General features: G+C 45.6%; 1 protein-coding gene across 1 annotated transcript in view; it reads left to right on the top strand.

Moving 5' to 3' along the window:
• LOC138367964 (uncharacterized) overlaps positions 1-13,837 on the top strand; it is a 25,891-nt gene extending 12,054 nt beyond the window's left edge. Inside the window, exons 2-3 of the mRNA XM_069330249.1 lie at positions 7,464-7,606; positions 13,128-13,837. Coding sequence (XP_069186350.1) covers positions 7,464-7,606; positions 13,128-13,837 — 853 coding nt within the window. The remainder of the gene's footprint in view (positions 1-7,463; positions 7,607-13,127) is intronic.
• The last annotated feature ends 11,616 nt before the right edge of the window (positions 13,838-25,453 follow it).

Here is a 25,453-nt window from a genome sequence, read left to right as displayed (position 1 = left end):
AAAACGGCAGAAGGCCTATTGGTCCATACGCGACCACTCAGATTAGTATCCACACCAACTCACTGACGTATGCCTGACTTAACCTACGATTGAAACAATCCCCCAATCAAGTGTTCCACCAATCAATAATCCCTATTCTCAAATCAACATTTACCCATGAGATCTTTCCTGATTCTAATCTCATCCAACTCGTATCCATCCGTACGTGATGGGTTTACCCCTTTATTAATACTCAAGGCAAGGGACGTGGTATTGAAATATTATATGCATGTATTATATTATCACATTGGCAATGATCTACCAAGATGTAGGTAATATCCCAAAGGTAGGTAATATTCCAAGGTAGGTAATATCCCAAGGTAGGTAATATCCCAAGGTAGGTAATATTCCAAGGTAGGTAATATCCCAAGGTAGGTAATATCCCAAGGTAGGTAATATCCCAAGGTAGGTAATATCCCAAGGTAGGTAATATCCCAAGGTAGGTAATATCCCAAGGTAGGTAATATTCCAAGGTAGGTAATATCCCAGAAGCCTCAGTAGGCACCAGGACCCCTTGTTGGCCCTATAGACACGTAGGGTTAATGGACAGGCTCATCAAGGCACTGATCCGCCGCCCTGTGGTGTTGGTGGGGCGCCGTTCACAGACTTGTCCAGGGCGGCTTGAGACCGACTGCCTTCTGTAAGTCTATGTGCTCGATATCTCAAGAAAACACTGTGATTGGCCATTCATACCGCAAAGGGTAAATGATTCGGGCGTGTGAGAACCTCTTGAGAGTGTCTCTCTCTCTCTCTCTCTCTCTCTCTCTCTCTCTCTCTCTCTCTCTCTCTCTCTCTCTCTCTCTCTCTCTCTCTCGAAAAAAACTCTTGAAACTTCTTAATTCTCACTGCAAGGTAGACACTGACCTCCTCCTATTACTTTTTGTATCACACATATTCGCATATTTCTTCCTATAGTGCTCCACCCTCTTGATCACTCACTCGAGACTAGTGGTTAACCTGAATACGCTTGAGAGAGAGAGAGAGAGAGAGAGAGAGAGAGAGAGAGAGAGAGAGAGAGAGAGAGAGAGAGAGAGAGAGAGAGAGAGAGAGAGAGAGAGAGAGAGAGAGAGAGAGACAGCAAGAGGGTCAGTTCATTCATTGTTCACAATGAATAAATAAAAATGATAAAATGATACATCTAAAGGAACCAAAAACTAACGAATTTATATTCGCTATAAAATCCAGTTTAATAATAACAATTATAAGACACAAGCAAGGTTTAAGAACTGGTTCTGGCAAGAGGGCCGATCAGACCCAAGGAACATTTCAACAGTTTAAACTTCTTGTAAATAGTCGACTTGTGACGTATTGCAGCACTCAATAAAGTCTAAATTGGCATTACACTTATTATGAAAAGCAAGACACAAACTATAGCAGAATATATATTGAGGGAGCGGGAGCCATGTGTGTGTGTGTGTGTGTGTGTGTGTGTGTGTGTGTGTGTGTGTGTGTGTGTGTGTGTGTGTGTGTGTACTCAGCTAGTTGTGCTTGCGGGGGTTGAGCTCTGGCTCTTTGGTCCCCCCTCTCAACCGTCAATCAACTGGAGTACAGGTTCCTGAGCCTACTGGGCTCTGTCATATCTACTGTTGAAGGTGTGTATGGAGTCAGCCTCCACCACAGCTACCACACCTGTAGCTGTATTCATGTACCACATCTACCGCACCCAAAAGCAGCAAGCAACCAGTTCAAGGAACTAATCTTGTAACTTACCCACGTAGTCATTTTATTAGGAGCTGTTAATGGACACTCATCTATAGTGAGAAGGAATAATAACTCACTCAAGAGGGGGTCCTCTTAACATGCTCTTACACACACACACACACACACACACACACACACACACACACACACACACACACACACACACACTTAGACACAAATCATACCTAGTTAAACACAAGACGAAGTTAGAGAAGATTCAGAAGTATGCCACCAGACTAGTCCCAGAACCGAGAGGTATGAGCTACGAGGAAATGCTGAAGGAACTGAACCTCACGTCCCTGGAAAACAGAAGAGTAAGGGGAGACATGATAACCACCTACAAAATTCTCAGGGGAATTGGCAGGGCGGACAAAGACAAACTCTTCAGCACGGCTGGAACACGAACAAGGGGACACAGGTGGAAACTTAGTACCCAAATGAGCCACAGAGATATTGGAAAGATATTTTTCAGTGTCAGAGTAGTTAACAGATGGAATGCATTAGAGAGTGATGTCTAACACTGGACATTGTAGTTAGGTTCGGCCAATTTAGTGCATAATTTTTCTCACGTTGTGAACACTCGGGAGGACGGGCTGGTCGGCGACCACTTCCAGATAGGTCTAAACCAAGCCCACCTGTTCCAACGGCACCCAGATGGTCCCAAGACGGGCGCCACCTGTCCCCCAGGAGCACCAAGATGGTCCCAAGACAGGCGCCACCTGTCCCCCAGGAACACGCAGACAATCCCTAAACGAAGCTACTTGATCATGTCCCCAGAACTAAGCACATCACTCTCACATATAAGTCAAAAAGCGCCCACGGTCACAGAAGGAAAGTTTGTACATCTCTAAAATTAGACGGAGCCATTGACGACAAGAGACGACGAACCATTGGTGGCCTGAAGAACGGGAGGCTAGCGTAGGTTTATATATATACATTTACGGCTCCTTGCATGGAGGATACACGTGCACAAGACTGTGGTTGAGCAAGTTGCTCCGCTTGTGATCGTGATGGAGAACACTCAAGGGCGACCCCTCGCTCGAGGGGTATTATATATAGTGTTTTGTTTACCATAGTTCACAGTAGTTTACAAGAGGTCATTTACAGTAGGATGGCCCGTGTACGGTGACTTCCTCCTTCACCGTAAAGGCTACAGCCCTCTGTATATACCGCTAATTAGCCACTCTGTGCTAATTAATAATAACTATTTAATAATTAGACTGTGAATATATATATAGTCTAGACTATACAATTTATAGATTTCTCCCGATAATTACCTAACCCGCTCTGAATGTTGAATACGGTCAGCGTCTCGCTCATCCGTACAGTGTTCGTGTATAACGGATATACCGAAGTCCCAGTACCGAAGGGAGAGCAGCAGTTCGGTTGATGCTCAAATGGAAAATCTACTGACGTCATACCTGGACCGTATGACGTCAACAACGCAAGAAGTGGTTACGAAGCTCGAGAGATAAATCTTATATTATTACGCTACTGACGCAAACTCTTCGACCTGGAGGCCTCTTCATTGAGTAACTGGCTCACTGATACCAATCACTATAACTCAACTCATTTAGACACAAACATGTGACTAGCAAACGAACTAAGTCATTTAGACACAAACATGTGACTGGCAAACGAACTAAGTCATTTAGACACAAACATGTGACTGGCAAACGAACTAAGTCATTTAGACACAAACATGTGACTGGCAAACGAACTAAGTCATTTAGACACAAACATGTGACTGGCAAACGAACTAAGTCATTTAGACACAAACATGTGACTGGCAAACGAACTAAGTCATTTAGACACAAACATGTGACTGGCAAACGAACTAAGTCATTTAGACACAAACATGTGACTGGCAAACGAACTAACTAGTTTAGGTCTAAACATGTGACTGGCAAACGAACTAACTAGTTTAGGTCTAAACATGTGGCTGAAGAACTGCTTGTACTGCAAGGCGTTCGCTGGAACACTGCGGCCGCCTGTACTTCCTGAAACCAAGACACGGAAGTCTACAGCATGCTGAAACTCCTGCAAAAAAACCAGAGGTTGAAAGAGAGGTGAGGACTCCCTGTGTTTCCGCGGCGCGACCCACGACCAAGTCTACCTCGTCCCGTTCCCGCCAAAAAAAAAGACAAAAAAAAAACCCGTTCGAACTTCCGCAAAAAAGTTCGAACCTTTTTTTTTTGGCGGATTCGAAATTACTTGCCAGAAAAGGCAATATTTAATACTCGACACTGGTAATGTTATCCCTGATAAAACACCTGCAGGACACATCTTTAATGAGAGTGTATGGTGTTTCTGATTACCACCTTGAACCATGACATTGGGGGGGTTGAGGGCGCCTCTATATAGAGCCCTAAGGGCGCCTCTATATAGAGCCCTTATAGAGCCCTAAGGGCGTCTCTAGAGTCCCTCACCTTTCATGAATGGTGCTTGCGACACAGTCCGGTCTTCCCCATTCCCCGGACCTAATATATATATTCATTAAACAACTGCACACCGAGAACAAAATACCTTCCGTTAAGAGCAAGGTATATACGCTAGGGGGGGAAAAAAATATTCCCCAAAAAGTCTTAACCACCCTCTTGCCTTTCTTGACTGCTTATTAAATTAAAATAGTGTGTATGAAAGACTTAATCTTGGCCTAGATCTTGACGTAAGGTGGTTGATTGGCAGATCTGTAACCCCACCTTGGATGGTATGTGCCACACCTGTAACCCACCCTGGATGGGATGGCCACACACCTGTAACCCACCCTGGATGGGATGGCCCCACACCTGTAACCCACCCTGGATGGGATGGCCACACCTGTAACCCACCCTGGATGGTATGTGCCACACCTGTAACCCACCCTGGATGGGATGGCCACACACCTGTAACCCATCCTGAATGGGATGGCCACACCTGTAACCCACCCTGGATGGGATGGCCACACACCTGTAACCCACCCTGGATGGGATGGCCACACCTGTAACCCACCCTGGATGGGATGGCCACACCTGTAACCCACCCTGGATGGGATGGCCACACCTGTAACCCACCCTGGATGGGATGGCCCCACACCTGAAACCCACCCTGAATGGGATGGCCACACCTGTAACCCACCCTGGATGGGATGGCCACACACCTGTAACCCACCCTGGATGGGATGGCCACACCTGTAACCCACCCTGGATGGGATGGCCACACCTGTAACCCACCCTGGATGGGATGGCCCCACACCTGTAACCCACCCTGGATGGGATGGCCCCACACCTGTAACCCACCCTGGATGGGATGGCCCCACACCTGTAACCCACCCTGAATGGGATGGCCACACCTGTAACCCACCCTGGATGGGATGGCCACACACCTGTAACCCACCCTGGATGGGATGGCCACACCTGTAACCCACCCTGGATGGGATGGCCCCACACCTGTAACCCACCCTGGATGGGATATCCCCACACCTGTAACCCACCCTGGATGGGATGGCCCCACACCTGTAACCCACCCTGGATGGGATGGCCCACACCTGTAACCCACCCTGGATGGGATGGCCCCACACCTGTAACCCACCCTGGATGGGATGGCCACACCTGTAACCCACAGCCACTTTACGAACTCCTGGCAGACAGGGCGAGCTCAGAGAGGTATTTCTTGAACACAAGAGTTTCAACTCTTGTATAAAGAGGCACCAGTGTTGCAAACTATTATTAGAATAGGCACCAGTGTTGCAAACTAGTATTAGAATAGACACCAGTGTTGCAAGCTATTATTAGTATAGACACCAGTGTTGCAAGCTATTGTAAGAACAGGTACCAGTGTTGCAAACTATTATTAGAATAGACACCAGTGTTGCAAGCTATTGTAACATCAGGTTCACCAGTGTTGCAAGCTACTGTAACATCAGGCTCACCAGTGTTGCAAGCTACTGTAACATCAGGTTCACCAGTGTTGCAAGCTACTGTAACATCAGGCTCACCAGTGTTGCAAGCTACTGTAACATCAGGTTCACCAGTGTTGCAAGCTACTGTAACATCAGGCTCACCAGTGTTGCAAGCTACTGTAACATCAGGTTCACCAGTGTTGCAAGCTACTGTAACATCAGGCTCACCAGTGTTGCAAGCTTCTGTAACATCAAGCTCACCAGTGTTGCAATCTACTGTAACATCAGGTTCACCAGTGTTGCAAGCTACTGTAACATCAGGTTCACCAGTGTTGCAAGCTACTGTAACATCAGGCTCACCAGTGTTGCAAGCTACTGTAACATCAGGTTCACCAGTGTTGCAAGCTACTGTAACATCAGGCTCACCAGTGTTGCAAGCTACTGTAACATCAGGTTCACCAGTGTTGCAAGCTACTGTAACATCAGGCTCACCAGTGTTGCAAGCTACTGTAACATCAGGTTCACCAGTGTTGCAAGCTACTGTAACATCAGGCTCACCAGTGTTGCAAGCTACTGTAACATCAGGTTCACCAGTGTTGCAAGCTACTGTAACATCAGGCTCACCAGTGTTGCAAGCTACTGTAACAACAGGCACCAGTGTTGCAAGCTACTGTAACAACAGGCTCACCAGTGTTGCAAGCTTCAGGTCAACGCAAGCAACCATTCTCATTACCAACACACACACACAAAAAACAACAATATTTATGCAGGCACACCTCTGACAGGTTACTCCCTGGAGGAGAGATGTGGATAATAATGCTATTAATACCGTGTTAATATTTATATTACCATAATGCTGCCTTCTACTATTATATTTTTAATACTAGTATTATTATTAGAGTGCAAATGATTATATTTACATAAATATTAGTTAAAATACTACAATTACTATTAATAGATTATATGATAATACTTATAAAAAGGTACCATGATCTGAATTAGCAAGTTTTCCACCTCCAAGAATCCCTGCAGTACCTTATATCCCAGTTCGCGAGAGAGAGCGTCCCGTTACGGTAAGTAACTGGATCTAGATTTCACGGCATCTCAAAGGAGGCAAGAGAAAGAGAGAGAGAGAGAGAGAGAGAGAGAGAGAGAGAGAGAGAGAGAGAGAGAGAGAGAGAGAGAGAGAGAGAGAGAGAGAGAGAGAGAGAGAGAGACCACTAATCACCTGAGACAACGGCCTGTTTCCTTATAAGATGCTTATAAGAGAGAGAGAGAGAGAGAGAGAGAGAGAGAGAGAGAGAGAGAGAGAGAGAGAGAGAGAGAGAGAGAGAGAGAGAGAGAGAGAGAGAGAGAGAGAGAGAATCAAATCATCTTAAGAATGACCCATTAAACTCTTGCTTGTGGCCTGGCGATCTCTGCTCCAGATACCCGCCTTAACGAGAGGTCGCGATCGTAAATCAAGGAGGAGGAGGCCAGCCAATTTAAGACCTTAAATCCAGGTCGCAAGTGTGTGAGGTATGTTGTCCTTGTTCGTTGTGGTTTTTGCTCGAGTTTTTTTCCTACGACTCTTTGATCTACATTGTTCCTCTGAGTGGCGCGAGACTCACCTGTTTTGTTTCACTTAGTTGGCTTTGCTAATTTTGGATCGTCTGAGTTAGTTCTTGAATATGTTTGGTGTATTCAGACGAAGTAGTATATGTGGGAGTATATGTAGGAGTATGTGTAGTCAGACTGAGTGAGCTACAATATGTGAAATTACTTGGTGATTGCCAGATGCTGGCCGGCCGCCATCACAACTTTTATCTGACACTAAAATTAATCATTTTAACACAAATGTCAGAATGAATGGAAGAGATGGAGGAGGAGGAGGAAGAAGGAGGAGGAAGATGAGGAGGAAGGAGGAGGAGGAAGACGAGGAGGAAGGAGAAGGAGGAAGAGAAGGAGGAAGAGAAGGAAGAGGAAGAGAAGAAGGAAATACTGCACGTAGTATGGGAGCAGAATACGTACCATGGCCCCGTACATCATTTAGGTGTTGCCTTCCTGGTTACTGCCAGCTGGAGCGAAACGACTCCCACCCACTCCCACACTCCTCCCACCCACTCCCACACCCACTCCCCCCTCACACCATCCCCCATCACCTGAACGGACTCAGGATCAGAGCCCTTCACTACTCCGTAAGTGTGAACACCTGAACCTCACACCTCGCTGGAAACACCCCCAGTGTGAGTATATTGTTAAACTGGTCTTGGCATCGGTTGGGCGTCCAGCTGACCTCTGACCTCACCCGTGACCTAATGAGAAACACCAGAGTAAAATATTATAGAGAAAATGTTGTGAAAAATATTTATATAAATGGTGAATACTTGTAATCAAACATCACAAAAAATGATCTTTGAATATATATATATATATATATATATATATATATATATATATATATATATATATATATATATATATATATATATATATAATGTTGTTGAATATGACCGAAAAGGTAAGATTAATAATTCTAACACGAAATTTTCTCAATATTTCTTATGTTTCTCTTCACTGTCGATGGTAATTGAAATATCAATTCTCTAAAATTCATTTTTATTTATGGTCTGACGCCTGAACGCGTTTCGTAATTCTTATTACAATTTCAAAGACTTAGGTTTACACATAGAAATTCATCGTACTTATGCTCGTTTTTGGGTGAGGTGACGAACACAAGACAGGACACGAAACAATGGGTATAAATTGGGTTTGAAAACATAAGAATGGAAGTAACTGCAGAAGGCTTATTGGCCTATATGGCCTCTTCCAGCTTCTATGTTGGTTCGGGGTCTTGAAGTGGGTAGAATCCCACTACCCACTTCAAGTGAGAAGTGGGATTCTACCCACTTCAAAACCCCACTTCAAGTGGGGTCTTAGGGTGGGGTGGGATTCTACCACTTCAAGTCCATTGCATCCAGCGGTCGACCCTACAGACGCATTCATAAATTTTAACATGTTGTTCATTCAAAACGGGAATGTTCTCAATTATAAATTAATATTATAATATATTAGCATATTGTGCATATATATAAACATAGGTTAGGTTAGGTTAGGTGTTTAGGTTCTGTTGGCGATTATTTTTAATTGTAATACGTGGGTGAAGCATTTACAGCGTTGTGGTTCGAACAAAATTCGTCAGTGAAGCAAATTTAGTACAACCTCATAAGGTCTATTTAAGCCACCACAATAACGTTACCGAACCCCCAGCTTTACTAAACCCCAGCTTTACTAAACCCCAGCTTTACTGAACCCCAGCTTTACTGAACCCCAGCTTTACTGAACCCCAGCTTTACTGAACCCCAGCTTTACTGAACCCCAGCTTTACTGAACCCCAGCTTTACTGAACCCCAGCTTTACTGAACCCCCTCCCCCCCAGCAAGTATACTTTAGTCTTGAACACAGTCAGGACTACGGTATACTCTGGGCATATATACACCGAGACGTGGTGTGTATAACTCTGTATGATCATTTCATGCTAATACTTCTGAGGTTCTTTCATACACTGGAAAATGCAAACAAATACAAACAAGTGGTTTTATAAATAAATATGGAGGTATAATTGAATGGGATCGAACCCTCCTTAGACACAAACACTATATACCCCTGTAAGCCATGAGCGTGTATCTGGGGAGTCCTTGGACAACAGTTCGAGCCCATCCCACTTCTTCAATACCCTTCTCATACATCACGTGAGTATGATTTCGCTGTTAGTATACACAAGCCGTCCCGAAAGGTCTGGACTAATAGGGAAATATTGACTTTGTTTAATACAAAAATAAGACAAATAACAATAAACATTTCTAATACCGGTTTCGACGAGGCGCAGTAAAAGCAAACCTTTTGATGAAATTTGCTCAAACATTAATTTATAAAAATACTTTTGATTCTCCTTTCCTTTTCCTCAGTAAAAGATCCCTTCTAATGAAGGGGTTTTGTTTATTTCAGAGCTTGACCTGAATCCGGATTGCGATACCGATTTGAGAAAGGGCCATATAAATATACGAATGATGTATATGTATATATATATATATGTGTGTGTGTGTGTGTGTGTGTGTGTGTGTGTGTGTGTGTGTGTGTGTGTGTGTGTGTCTGTGTCTGTGTCTGTGTGTGTGTCTGTGTGTGTGTGTGTGTGTGTGTGTGTGTGTGTGTGTGTGTGTGTGTGTGTGTGTGTGTGTGTGTGTGTGTGTGTGTGTGTGTGTATATATCACGAAAATAAACACGTGATTAAAAATGTGACATTGTCAGACCACGGAGTAAAATTGAAACAGGAATTTCCTTAAGTACTTTCGTATATTAATACATCTTCAGAAGGAGTGAATATATATATATATATATATATATATATATATATATATATATATATATATATATATATATATATATATATATATATATATATATATATATATATATATATATATATATATATGGGCGTTGATGCATTTAGAATTGGAAGTGAACACCGGAAAGTGGATTCCTTATGAATCCAGACACCTGAGACAGTGAATCCGGGTGTTGATGAGATGTGTCCAGCCAGTGAATCCACTCGAGTCTCAATCCGTCTGCGGTGTTTGTGGGTAACAAGAACGGTCGTCAGCAGTGTTGAGGTTCCATAGCGAAGCGCATATGGATAGCATTCTTCCAGTTAATTGATTATTTTAAGGTGTAATTTAATTCACGCGTTATAATTGATAATTTTCATTATAATTTTTATAATTTATAATTTTTTTATCATGCTTATAATGTTTTCTGTATTTTTTTTCATATTAGGGTATATATCTGTTCTTATCTAGGCTGGTGTGTGCTCTCTCTCTCTCTCTCTCTCTCTCTCTCTCTCTCTCTCTCTCTCTCTCTCTCTCTCTCTCTCTCTCTCTCCTTTTTCTCACCATCTCTTAATCCCGTGACTTGTTCCTCCCTACCACTGAGGAAATAATATTCTCCTCTTCATTCTGTCTCTTCCTTCATCGATCTATCGTCTTCCAGACCCTCCCTCTCGCTCACTAGATCCCTCTCATTCTCTCATTCATTCTCATTCTCCTCTCACTAGATCATTCTCCCTCTCTCTGGTTTACAACCCCACGAGCTTCGTAATGTAGAGCATCTATCTCCCATCCCTAATCCCCCATCCCTAATCCCCCATCCTCCTCTCCCTATCCCTGCCACTCCAGTCCTAACCTTATCTCCTGTTATGAAGATAGTGTTGAGGTCATGAAGTTAGTGTTGAGGTCATGAAGATAGTGTTGAAGTCATGAAGATAGTGCTGAGGTCATGAAGATAGTGCTGATGACATGAAGATAGTGCTGACGTCATGCAGATAGCGCTGACTTCATGAAGATAGCGCTGACTTCATGAAGATATCAGCACTACGCACATATCATAATATCTATGATATCGTCATAGATATCATGATATCGTCCTGCGTTATATCGCAGAAACGATGGGGAAGGGTAGCATCAGGATATATATATATATATATATATATATATATATATATATATATATATATATATATATATATATATATATATATATATATATATATATAAAGACAATTCTGGCCTTTCAGTGATTTTTGTTCCTTCTCATATGACACAGCTACAATCACCAATAGCGTACGTAATAACATTTAATACACTGAAGGGGGGGGGGGGGGGGCGGAGCGGGTCATTGCAGACTCGAACACGGGCCTCAAAAATTTACACAATCCCGTCATCCTACCAGCCAAACCGCCGTAGTGGATGCTGACCCTAAGGAAGAATAACAGAGGTACCTATAACCGCTACACAACTGAGACTTCCTACCCCTCCTAAACCTTCCTTGATGAAGTCCCCCGCTAAGTACTCTCATCTTCCTCTCATTGTTACCGGTCATCAGACACAAGGTCGCAGAGCAGGCAAATTGCGTCGTTCAGCACGGTGATAACAAGAGGGGCGACGCCAAACACGTCACATTATGGTGGTTTAGGATAGCGAACAAGCAGCGATATCCGCGATTGTTTACGGTCCGTAAATATTTGCGATACCTGCTGTTCTCATGATTATCATCGCGATGTAGCAGAGACGCTAACTATGCCCCCATGGCAGGCTTCATCTACTGCTGGGAATTATATATATATATATATATATATATATATATATATATATATATATATATTGTCCAGTGGTGCTGGATGGGGGAGAGGGAGGGTGGAGGTGGGGGGGGGGGGGAAGGGTTAGCTGTAGTCTGAGTCTGATTGAAGAGTGGTGATTAGCTACGAGTAATTATAGGTTGGGGTTTGTTGAGTAATTAGCGAAAGTGCACACACTTGAGGCGTGCAAGGTTTAGTTGGTTGAGTGCAGGGTAGACATGTGACTGTCTGCTTCTCACCGAGGCTCCCTGCTATACATGTGACTGTCCACTTTCCACCGAGGCTCCCTGTTACACATGTGACCCGGCCCCTGTTACCTAGCAGTAAAATAGGTACCTGGGTACTGCTGTCACGGGCTGCTTCCTGGGGGTGGAGGCCTGGTCGAGGACCGGGCCGCGGGGACACTAAAGCCCCGAAATCATCTCACGATAACCTCAAGATAAGATAGTGCCGCTGAAGAGACCCACCATAAGCATATTCCAGAGACTTCAATTCCCCTCTTAACTATTCGGATCATACGAAACGAGGTTGACGTGATTCCTGCAACCTGTCCTCCAAACAAAGACCCAAAAGTGATTCCATGCACCTGCCAAACCCCCTGTTGTTTATGAATGAAAAACGGTTTACACACGACTCACAACTGATGACGTTCGAACACTTCCGGAACAAGTGCTTCACTGACGAATTTTGTTCGAACCACAACGCTGTAAATGCTTCACCCACGTACTACAAATACAAATAATCGCCGACAGAACCTAAACACCTAACCTAACCTATGCCTATATATGCACAATATCCTAATATATTATAATATTAATATATATATTTGAGAAAATTCCCGTTTTGAATGAACAGCATGAACAAATTTACGAATGCGTCTGAAGGGGGTCGACCGCTGGATGGAATGAACTTGAGTCGAGGACGGGTTAAATACTTGACCTCTGACCTCGACTGTGTGGGTGTAAGGTACCGGGGGGGGGGGGAGAGGGATGGGACAGGCAAGCAGGCAAGGGTAGAAAGCAGTTGTGTGTTTGTGAGGGAGGGGGGGGGGGCGTGTGGAGGGGGGGGCGTGTGGAGGGGGGGGGGCGTGTGGAGGGGGGGGGGCGTGTGGAGGGGGGGGCGTGTGGAGGAAGGGGGGTTTATAATGACTACGTTACAACCCACTTGTAAAAAAAAAAATGTTCATTAACGATTTTACATTTATTTAGAGATGTTTATATACTGTATGATAGTTTAGGAATTATATATCTATATTTAACAAAGATAATTGACAGTTTGAGCTTCTTAATATTTCAGAACGGATAATTGGCCTTTAACGATGGAGGAATTTTTTTTAAGGCAAGAGGATAGTGAGCTGGACTGTTACGTCAGAAGGTGGTACTGGGTCGAGAGAACGCGTCAGAAGGTGGTACTGGGTCAAGAGAACGCGTCAGAAGGTGGTACTGGGTCGAGAGAACGCGTCAGAAGGTGGTACTGGGTCAAGAGAACGCGTCAGAAGGTGGTACTGGGTCGAGAGAACGCGTCAGAAGGTGGTACTGGGTCGAGAGAACGCGTCAGAAGATGGTACTGGGTCGAGAGAACGCGTCAGAAGGTGGTACTGGGTCGAGAGAACGCGTCAGAAGGTGGTACAGGGTCAAGAGAACGCGTCAGAAGGTGGTACTAGGTCGAGAGAACGCGTCAGAAGGTGGTACTGGGTCGAGAGAACGCGTCAGAAGGTGGTACTGGGTCGAGAGAACGCGTCAGAAGGTGGTACTGGGTCGAGAGAACGCGTCAAAAGGTGGCATCAGGTCGACAGAACGCGTCAAAAGGTGGCATCAGGTCGACAGAACGCGTCAAAAGGTGGCATCAGGTCGACAGAACGCGTCAAAAGGTGGCATCAGGTCGACAGAACGCACCCAAACTCCTCTAACCTACGCCAGAAACAATCTAGTAATCGTTCGTCTGTGCACAAAGTTCACATGATTAACTACAAACCGTTCTCAAACCTGAAAATAGTCATGATTTTCGAGTGGACACTAAAAAGAGCCGAGACTCACGCCACTCGATAACACATTGGAGGAGACATGATCACGATATACACAGTGACAAAGATACTGTAAACCAAGAGACACAGAGGGGGAAGCAATATAAAAATGAAGGAAGGTCGGGCAGCAAAACAAACCAGGGTATGAAAACAGTGAACGCAGCCTCCACTGATGAACTAAAAAGTAGATATAAACAAACCGAAGGACTAGAGATATGAAAATAGACGATCATAGAGGTATAAAAAAAGGTAGATAAAGAGGTATAAAAATAGAGGAATATATGTAGTAGTAGACATAACAGAGGAACCATAGAGTGGATAAAAAGGCAGGGTCCAAGAGCTGAAGCTCGATTCTGCAGACAGAAAATAGCAAATACATACACCCTTCCCCAACACACAACAAGCATAAAACAAAAACACTCCATCACTCAGCCTCCACAAAGAAAACATCAAAAAACATATTTTCCTCCTTTCCCCTGACAGAACACAGACGAGCCGAAACATGTATATCTTCTTTATCCGGAGCCGGTCTGACGGAGAACATCCGGACACTGGGAGCCAGATGTGGTGGAGGAGAGGGACGGAGGGTGAGGCTGGAAGGGTTTCAGAAAGCAAGTTGTTTATAGAGAGATCACAAGATTTGTCTGAACGTCTTCAACACAAAAGTCAGGTTAATGGGCTCTGAAGTCAGGTTAATGGGCTCTGGTGTCCCCGATGCTCAGATAACCCTATCCCAGATGAGGGGGGGAGAGGGAAGGAGAGGGAGAGGGAGAGAGAGAGAGAGAGAGAAAGAGAGAGAGAGAGAGAGAGAGAGAGAGAGAAAGAGAGAGAGAGAGAGAGAGAGAGAGAGAGAGAGAGAGAGAGAGAGAGAGAGAGAGAGAGAGAGAGAGAGAGAGAGAGAGAGAGAGAGAGAGACAGAGAGAGAGAGAGAGAGAGAAAGAGAGAGAGAGAGACAGAGAGAGAGAGAGAGAGAGAGAGAGAGAGAGAGAGAGAGAGAGAGAGAGAGAGAGAGGGAGAGAGAGAGGAGGGAAGGAAAAGGTAATGGGAGGGATGGAATAGAGGGGCCAACTACCCCTCACCACCTAACCAATAGGAGAGAGATCAACTCATAAGACACCAACCACACAAAATGCAATGTGATTTACCAGAGTCACCAAGCCTAGTGCCCTTGACGATGACAGGAAGCCGGTGGCTTGTCGAATGACCCCCCCCCACCACTGTGTGATGTCACACACACACACACACACACACACACACACACACACACACACATACACACACACACACACACACACACACACAAACACAAACACACACACAAACACACACACACACACACACACACACACACACACACACACACACACACACACACACACACACACACACACACACACACACACACATTGCTAATAACAATCACCAAAATAAAACTCACAATTATAATGACACAAATAAACAATTATCATCACATCACCATTTAAAATTATTTACACTATTGAAAACTCTTAATAATATTATTCCCCAACAAAAAACGCAGATAAAAAACAACTTTTAAGGCAAACTATTAAAAATATAACTCCCTCCCCCACTTACGTAGAAGCTTCCACCCATGTAGAAGGTGGTGTCCGGGGGTCCTGCCATCACCCACGTAGGTCAGCGGTGACCCGCGGCTCCTGACACCCACCTTCACCTGTAATTATCAGGGGCGGGGCATCACGACACACTAAACATTGCTTATTAAAGGTTAATTATTATATGCGTGAGAGTGCTACCTTTCGCTTTTGGGTGGGAGGGGAGAGGGGGAGGAGGGGAGAGGGGGGAGGAGGGGAGAGGGGGGGAGGAGGGGGGAGAGGGGGAGGAGGGGGAGAGGGGGAGGAGGGGAGAGGGGTTAGCGGGAGAAAGGGAGGGGTTAGGGGAAGAAGGGAGGGGTTAGGGGAAGAAAGGGAGGGTTAGGGGAAGAAAGGGAGGGGGGTAGGGGAAGAAAGGGAGGGGTTAGGGGAAGAAGGGAGGGGGTAGGGGAAGAAGGGACGGGGTAGGAGAGGAGTAAAAAGAGAGGGACAAAGGGAGAAACGGAGAGGAGTAAATAAAAGAAGAGGAGAGGAAACAATGTAGAGAAATGGAAAGGAGAAAGGTATAGAAAAGAGGAGGAAGGGAGACGGTATAGAAAGAAGAGTAGAGAAAGGACAGGAAGGGAAGGATAGAGAAAGGAGAACGAGAGGGGATAGAGTAAGAAGAGAGAAGGAAGATGGGCCCCAAAGAAAAAAAACATGTCTGCCGCAGTCACTAAGAAGACTGTCACCCTAAATTCTAGACGACTCCTTAATTAAAGGGGGGGAGGGGGGGAGGGGGGAGGGGGTTAACGAGACACCGAATCACGTCAAGCTTCATGTTTTAAGTTGCGGCCAGTCTTAGTCTGTGGCCAGTCTTAAGTTGTGGCCAGTCTTAAGTTGCGGCCAGTCTTAGTCTGTGGCCAGTCTTAAGTTGTGGCCAGTCTTAAGTTGCGGCCAGTCTTAGTCTGTGGCCAGTCTTAAGTTGTGGCCAGTCTTAAGTTGCGGCCAGTCTTAGGCTGTGGCCAGTCTTAGGCTGTGGCCAGTCTTAGGCTGTGGCCAGTCTTAAGCTGTGGCCAGTCTTAGGCTGTGGCCAGTCTTAAGCTGTGGCCAGTCTTAGGCTGTGGCCAGTCTTAGGCTGTGGCCAGTCTTAAGCTGTGGCCAGTCTTAGGCTGTGGCCAGTCTTAAGCTGTGGCCAGTCTTAAGTTGCGGCCAGTCTTAGGCTGTGGCCAGTCTTAAGCTGTGGCCAGTCTTAGGCTGTGGCCAGTCTTAGGCTGTGGCCAGTCTTAAGCTGTGGCCAGTCTTAGGCTGTGGCCAGTCTTAAGCTGTGGCCAGTCTTAGGCTGTGGCCAGTCTTAGGCTGTGGCCAGTCTTAGGCTGTGGCCAGTCTTAGGCTGTGGCCAATCTTAAGCTGTGAGGGTGGTGTACCAGACTACCTGACCTGACCTAGCGAGAGGTATACCGTCCGCTAATTGGTGTACATCCACCGAGAGTTTACTTTAATCCTGGACTCAAGTAAACTTGCTGGTAGGTTAATAAGCTACTGTGGTGGTCTTAACGACCCTCCAGAGGTTGTTAGGCCTTCAAGTTCAATACCAAACTAACGAACTGACTCCAACTTGGACGTCTCTGCTCAGAATAAGTGTGTGTGTGAGAGAGAGAGAGAGAGAGAGAGAGAGAGAGAGAGAGAGAGAGAGAGAGAGAGAGAGAGAGAGAGAGAGAGAGAGAGAGAGAGAGAGAGACAACAGACGAGTGAATTACAGTAATCAAATGAGAGTTTCCCCACCTTCGTTCAGGTATAATAATAATAATAATAATAAAACGCACATAAAGGAAACTTTTTATATTGGAAGTTAAATAAAACTCTCACAAGACACTCCGGGCGCGTTCATTTACGAGGAGGAGGAGTTCAGGTGGGGAGAGGGGTGAGGGGGGTGAGAGGGGGAGGGAGAACGGGGAGGGGTAATGGGGTAGAGAAAGGAGTAGTAGGGGGGGGGGTAATGATGAAAGTGGGGGAGGGGGAAGGGAGGGGGGTGTAGAGGAGTGATGGGACTCCGGCGACCTTGTTAGAGGACGGTCAAGACAGACAGACAGGGGGAAGGGGGTAACTGGGGTCTGTCTGGTTCTGTCGTCTCGTCTGTGTCTATCTGGTGTGTGTGTGTGTGTGTGTGTGTGTGTGTGTGTGTGTGTGTGTGTGTGTGTGTGTGTGTGTGTGTGTGTGTGTGTGTGTGTGTGTTCGTTAGACGACAGACTATCACCCCCAGACGATCAAACTTACCATTATTGACATAAGAAAATCCACAGGAGCCGTAATGGGGATTCGAACCAATGCGCTGAGTATTCCCAGACACCCGCTCTAGACAACTGGGCCATGACATGGGCAGTCATCTTGAGAGGGGGTCTGGAGATACTCGGCTCATAGGTTCGAATCCTCATCACGACTTCTCTTGATTTTCTCTTCGATATATCACGTTACTGGGATTTGTGTGTGTGTATTATTGACATACTCAATGGACACGAAACGTTTGGCTAAGCTCATCTTAGCATCTTCAGAGGCCAAGGGCAAGTGAACAAATGAAATATATAATTCACAAGTGTTTACTATATATATATATATATATATATATATATATATATATATATATATATATATATATATATATATATATATATATATATATATATATATATATATACACAGAAGATCCATGTGAGTTCCAGGAATCATTAATGAGATAATAATGAGATATTGATGAGATGAGGATTTAATAAGATAATAAGATATTATTGAGATAAATGTGTATCACTGATGTTACTCGAACTATTTTTTAATTGATCAATAAAAAATCAATACAGATTATACAAAACATTTTTAAATGTGTAAATTGTATGATATTATAATCTGTATTAAAGTAGATTCAATAACGTTTCTATTGAAAATTATTTTTACAGTTCAATATGGAAGAAGCTCTCTCCCAATTAGTTTGGTGAGAACTTTCTGATAAACGAATATTATAGAAGATAAACACCATTTTGATTGAACGGGTTGAAGTGGCTTGTTCCGGTGGCCACCTGTTACTGAAACCAGTGTGGGTAAACCAGTGTGGGTAAACCAGTGTGGGTAAACCAGTGAGGCAACCCAGTGAGGTAAACTTGCGTCTTTAGGACGATATATGAGCATCGAAGTTGATAAGTGCAAAGGGAACATCCGTCTGTAACTCTAGCTCCATAACCTACTTATTTAGTGGGTTACTATTGAGGTAAAGAGTGGGTAGAGGTGTTGTAGATAGGGCAGGTTGTGGGAAAAGAGGGGGGGTCGGGGGAGAGGGAAGTTGAGGAGACGTTAGGGAGGTTGTGTGTGAAGGGAAGTTATAGCATAGTGGGGGGAAAAATGGGGGTGAGAGTAGGGTACAAGGGGACATTTCGTGCACTTGACAAAATACACCCTGAGGCCAGCCACACCTGCTTAGTGTAGGAGAGTGTGGTTGTTATACATATATGGTGTGGTGTGGAAAACCAGGCGAGGGGGGGGGGTAAGGAGGGGAAGGAGGGAGGGGCTCAATAACCCCCCAAACCGGTGGATAGTGTCCCCTTTTATAGGACTTATTGACGACTTGGATTATACAAGGACCCAGCATCTCTATGACTTTTCCTCACATCTTCAGCAGTCTAGCTGTAGAATACTAATAATAATAGAGAGAAAGGGGGAGGTCTTGGGAGTGAGATAATCTGTTGTGGGGTGAGGGAGAGGTGAGAGAAGGGGGTGAGGGAAGGGGGTGAGGGGAAGGGAGAGGGAGGGGGGAATGCTGGATGCAGGTAAGGAGACGAGTCCAGGAATGTACCACTCTCACTTTCCTCGACACCTGACAGGTGATGGGGCTTCCCTTCCCTCCCTCTCCCTTCATCCCTTTCTCTCCACATCCCCTCCCACACATATCCCTCCCTCTCCCCACTCCTTCCCTTCATCCCTCTATCTCTCCGTCCTTTCCTCCCTTCCATCAAGCAGATCATCAATCAAATCATCTCCCTCTCTATATATATACCTGTTTTTATCCATGAATATGTATGTATGCATGAATGTATGCAAGTGGGTACACGTATTCACCTGAATCCATTCATTAGTATATCCCTTCTGGGTATATATGTCATTATTTCATTAATACACCGTCTTGTTTCCCCTTTAATCCCGACTAAATTAAGGGGAAGAGGATCAGAAGGAGGATCAGGAGGAGCGGAGGAGGATCAGAAGGAGCGGAGGAGGATCAGGATGAGCGGAGGAGGATCAGGGGAAGAGGAGAAGGATCAGGAGGAGCGGAGGAGGATAAGAAGGAGCGGAGAAGGATCAAGAGGAGAAAGTGAAGATATCAAATGGTCTTCCTATAGAGGAATGCCTCCTCGTCACCCTCGCGTGTACACAGGACACATGCCACAGTCCCTGGTATACAGGACCTCTGTCTGCTACCACTTGTATGCCAGAAACTGCGACTCAGTCCTATGACACCTGTCCAGCTCCCCTTGGACCAGGGGGACACCTGTCCAGCTCTCCTTAGACCAGGGGGACACCTGTCCAGCTCCCCTTGGACCAGGGGGACACCTGTCCAGCTCTCCTTGGACCAGGGGGACACCTGTCCAGCTCCCCTTGGACCAAGGGGACACCTGTCCAGCTCTCCTTGGACCAAGGGGACACCTGTCCAGCTCCCCTTGGACCAAGGGGACACCTGTCCAGCTCTCCTTGGACCAGGGGGACACCTGTCCAGCTCCCCTTGGACCAGGGGGACACCTGTCCAGCTCTCCTTGGACCAGGGGGACACCTGTCCAGCGCCCCTTGGACCAGGGACACACGGGAAGCTTGGCCACTAAACACCTGCCACTGTCCCTCGAGCGGTCGTCCCGAGGCCTGGTCATTAAGGAGGCATAATGGCCCATTAGGGTAGGAGCCGGAGGTAAGGGGCGGCTTCCAAGGAAGGGTATATATAGGTAGCCCTAAGGGTAGTCTAGACAGACGGGCCTAAAAGAGGCTAGGGGAGGGGGGCGGAAATGGGTGATGGAGGGGGGGGGGGAAGGGAGATGGCATTTACCTATCAGTGTTGACGGGGAAGCGAGATCTAGCTCCTCAGACCCCGCCTACTAGTTGTGGATGGAGGTGGCTTCCACAACATCATCTTCTTCCGGGGCATAGTTGACCGCCCTTGCAGGGGTACGTGTCCTTCCTTATATATCTTAGACTCCTTGACGTTTCCAGCTCCCACTTATGTCGTCTTAGTTCTACTGTATCTTTGTCTACTTAGTTCGTCAGTATCTTTTATATCAAGATCATGCCCCCCCTCCCATCTGTTTCTTCTCTCCATCTAGGGTCGTGAGGTTTAATTCCCTCAATCTATCCTTATAACATTGCCCGTTCAATAATCTTGCTGCAAACCTTTAGACTTTTTCAGTTTTCGTTTTCAGGCTGGTAGGAGCTAGGCCTAGTAAGTGACCGGGCCGCCGGGACATTAATCCCCGAAATCAACGCAAGGGGGTATTCTTCAAAAAAATTAAACTCCAGTCCGGTGCTGCACGCTCCAATATTGGTTTAACAAAGGTTGCGTAGATTACTTTGAAAGGGTTTCCTTAGGTTTCTAAACGACATTCTAATGGTTGCCAGCGTTCCACATGCAGCCAATTGGCAATTGATTGGTATGGCAATTGGTATTTGGTATGGCAATTGATTGGTAGCAGTATGGTGATTACGAGGTGGTGGTGATAGTGAGGGTGTTGGGGGTGCTGATGATTGTGATGGTGATTGTGGTAAGACAGAGGAGTGTGGTGGTGGGAGAGGGAGTGATGGGAGGATATTAATGGAGTTTGTGCAGCCCTGATTGGAGGAGTTGAAGAGGATAGAGGGGGAGGTGTGTGTGTGTGTGTGTGTGTGTGTGTGTGTGTGTGTGTACGCACCTAGTTGTGCTTGCGGGGGTTGAGCTCTGGCTTTTTGGTCCCGCCTCTCAACTGCCAATCAACTGATGTACAGATTCCTGAGCCTACTGGGCTCTATCATATCTACATTTGAGAATGTGTATGGAGTCAGCCTCCACCACAACACTTCCTAATGCATTCCATTTACTAACTACTCTGACACTGTAAAAGTTCTTTCTAACGTCCCTGTGGCTCATTTGGGCACTCAAGTTTCCACCTGTGTCCCCCTAGGTGGAAGTGTGTGTGTGTGTGTGTGTGTGTGTGTGTGTGTGTGTGTGTGTGTGTGTGTGTGTGTGTGTGTGTGTGTGTGTGTGTGTGTGTGTTTATTTATTATTTAATATGAAGGATCCAGGTATTACCATTTGGATTTCACTTACTGTTCATTGTCTAATGGACAAACTCTCGGTCCATTTTCTTTATCATATATACTTTTACACATATATATATATACACACACACACTCATTGGTTTGCCAGAAAGCCTTTGACACAGTACCCCATAAGAGACTAATGCCAAAGCCTGGAGATGCAGGCAGGAGTGAAAGGCAAGGCACTCCATTGGATAAGGGACAGAAGCAACAGCAACAGAAGACAGCGAGTCACTGTGTGGGGTGAGGTCCCAGATTGGCGAGACGTTACAAGTGGAGTCCCGCAGGGTTCAGTCCTTGGACCTATACTGTTTCTGATATATGTAAATGATCTCCCAGAGGGTATAAAACCGTTCCTCTCATTGTTTGCTGATGATGCAAATTTATGAGGAGGCTTAAGACAGAGGAAGATAGTATGAGGCTACAAGATGACCTAGACAAACTGAACGAATTGTCCAACAAATGGCTACTAAAGTTCAACCCGAGTAAATGTAAAGTAATGAAACTTGGCAGTGGAAACAGGAGGCCAGACACAGCACACCGAATGGGAGATGAAGTTCTTCAAGAAACGGACAGCGAGAAATATAGGAGTGGCAATCACACCAAACCTGTCTCCCGAATCCCACATATAAAGAATATCATATGTGGCGTATGCAAGGCTGGCTAACATCAGCCTTCAGGAATCTGTGTAAGGAATCATTCAGAACCTTGTACACCACATATGTAAGACCAATCCTGGAGTATGCGGCCCCAGCATGGAGCCCAATGCCTTGTCAAGCACAAGACGAAGCTTGAAAAAGTCCAAATTTATGCCACTAGACTAGTCCCAGAACTAAGAGCCATGAATTACGAGGAAAGGCTGCGTGAAATGCACCTCACGACACTGGAAGACAGAAGAGTAATGGGAGACATGATAACTACCTACAAAATTCTCAGAGGAATTGACAGGGTAGATAAGGATAAACTGTATAACACTGGTGGTACGCGAACAAGGGGACACCAAATGTACCACAAGGAGTACCCAAATGAGCCACAGGGACGTTAGAATTAACTTTTTCAGTGTCAGAGTAGTTATCAGATGGAATGCATTAGGCAGTGATGTGGTGGAGGCTGACTCCATACACAGTTTCAAATGTAAATATGATAGAGCCCAGTAGGCTCAGGAATCTGTACACCAGTTGATTGACAGTTGAGAGGCGGGACCAAAGAACCAGAGCTCAACCCCCCGCAAGCACAACTAGGTGAGTACAACTAGGCGAGTACACACACACACACACTCAGTCCTAAGGGCTCGGGTTCGATCCCCGGTCGAAATAAAAACGAATGGACTGAGTTTCATTCACCCTGATGATCCAGTTCACCTAGAAGTAACTAGATACCTAGGAGTTTGACAGCTGCTGCGGGTTTCAAACTATATATATTTAGAGAGAAATCTATGAAGACATATTATTGGAATAAATAGATTAGAAAGGCGGGGTCCAAGAGCTAATAGCTCGATTCTACAGACAAAAATAATAATTACAAACAGTAAATAAACACACACAGGACGAGGGGATGAGGGGAAGGGGACACCTTTTACTCAGAAGATGCTGAGTAAAAGTTTGATTGATTAGCTTGACTGGGAGGAGGAAGAATGATGATACCAACAGGTATCAGGAGACCAAACACTCTCACGTATCTCTTACCGATATCAATCCTGACAAGACATTCGCGCGAGGCTACAACGGAACGTCGAAATATACATGTTATCGTGAAACACACAATATCTCGCATACTCGGCCGCTGCGTATAGAAGCGGCGTATATACAACAATCCACATACTCTCCAGAAATGCATCCATACTCATCCATGCCGCCATCAGCACGGGGGGAACACATTTAACAAGACAACAGAATATTATCTATCCACCCTTCTCCCTCCTCCCCTCTCCCTCACCCCATCACCTTCCTGGTCACGAACAAACACTTAGACATTATTTACAACTCAGATAAGATGATTTATCGCATAAGAACTACTTGTTGTAGTGTGGAACAAGTGGGGGCGGAACTTACGTGATTACGCAGTCAAGAATAATTGGAAAATTAAAGTCCGAACGAGGAAATTGATGAAGATTTTGCTGAAGGTTAAAAAAATGTTAGAAATGTATGTGTGTGTAAGAGAGAGAGAGAGAGAGAGAGAGAGAGAGAGAGAGAGAGAGAGAGAGAGAGAGAGAGAGAGAGAGAGAGAGAGAGAGAGAGAGAGAGAGAGAGAGAGACGCACAATATCACAAATGTTGTAAGAAGTTTACACACTCCGACACAATATCGTACACAATAACATTGTCTTACAATATCGGCTTGACACCTGCGTGATGGGGGTTCTCGGATTTCTTCTACTCCCCAAGCCTGGCCCGAGGCCAGGCTCGACTTGTCAGAGTTTGGTCCACCAGGCTGTTGCTTGGAGCGGCCCGGAGGCCCACATACCCACCACAGCCTGGTTGGTCCGGCACGTCTTGAAGAAAACTATCTAGTTTTCTCTTGAAGATGTCCACGGTTGTTCCGGCAATATTTCTTATGCTTGCTGGGAGGACGTTGAACAACCGCGGACCTCTGATGTTTATACAGTGTTCTCTGATTGTGCCTATGGCACCTCTGCTCTGCACTGGTTCTATTCTGCATTTTCTTCCATATAGTTCACTCCAGTACGTTGTTATTTTACTGTGCAGATTTGGGACCTGGCCCTCCAGTATCTTCCACGTGTATATTAATTGATATCTCTCTTGTCTCCTTTCTAGGAGAGTAGCAGGGTTGTTGTTGTTGTTGTTAAAGATTCGCTACCTGGAACAAAAAGTCCCAAGCATCACGGGCTATGGTGAGCCCGAAGATAGTTATAAGAGTCTGAGTAGCAGTGGAAATAGCAAAGTAGGTCAGTATCTCGCAAAACACCAACACAATTTCGCCCAACTCATCTAAATTCTTCACGAGCTCAACACTCGCACATTTGTGTCCGTGCCTCAGCCCGCACGTGAGTGGTCAATACTTGCAGTGTGCACGTTGTTCCCTCTTCCTCCTCTTGCTCTCTCCTCGTACTCTTCCTCTTCCTGCCACTTCCCACTCTCTTCTACTCTTCTTTCCGCTTCACATTTCCACCTCTTTCTCAGAATCTTCCTCTTTTCTCCTCCTTCTCTATTCCATTCCACCTCTTTCTTCCTCCCACCAGCTCTTTCTCCATCTCTTTTTTTTTGTCTCACCTACACGCTCTTCTTGTTGCCTTTCTCTTCTTCTTCTTCTTCCTGCCTCTTTCATTCTCATCCTCTTCCTATTTCCCTACTTTGCCATGTATCCTAGTTTTCTCTACCCCTCCTTCACATCTCCCATTGTTGCCCATTCCCCACTATTCCCATTACGACCTTCGCGACACTCTCCATCACTGAGAAAGGGTCAGGTATGACTATCACTTAACATGCGGTCCATCAGGCGAGAGGCAACAGCGTCTCCTGTCTCACTTCACCAATCACACATCGTCGCAGGTATTGCCTGACCAATCACGCATCATTAGCAGTCTTCTTCGGCAAGTCTCTTGCTCCGAGGTATCGTACAGGCTGCACGATACCTGGGAGCAAGTATCCCAGGTATCGTACAGGCTTGAAGTCAGTTGGCAACAGGTCAGACGCAGGCGATGAGTCACAATAACGTGGCTAAAGTATCGACAATCGACTTGAGAATGGTCCAGGACGGACCGAAACGTCGTCGTCCCTTCACCTTCTAGTGTGTGTGGTCTGGTCAACAGGTCAG

Source organism: Procambarus clarkii, chromosome 24 (genome assembly GCF_040958095.1).
Source record: "Procambarus clarkii isolate CNS0578487 chromosome 24, FALCON_Pclarkii_2.0, whole genome shotgun sequence".
In the NCBI taxonomy this organism is placed as follows: domain Eukaryota; kingdom Metazoa; phylum Arthropoda; class Malacostraca; order Decapoda; family Cambaridae; genus Procambarus; species Procambarus clarkii.
This window is presented reverse-complemented; position numbering and strand designations above follow the sequence as displayed.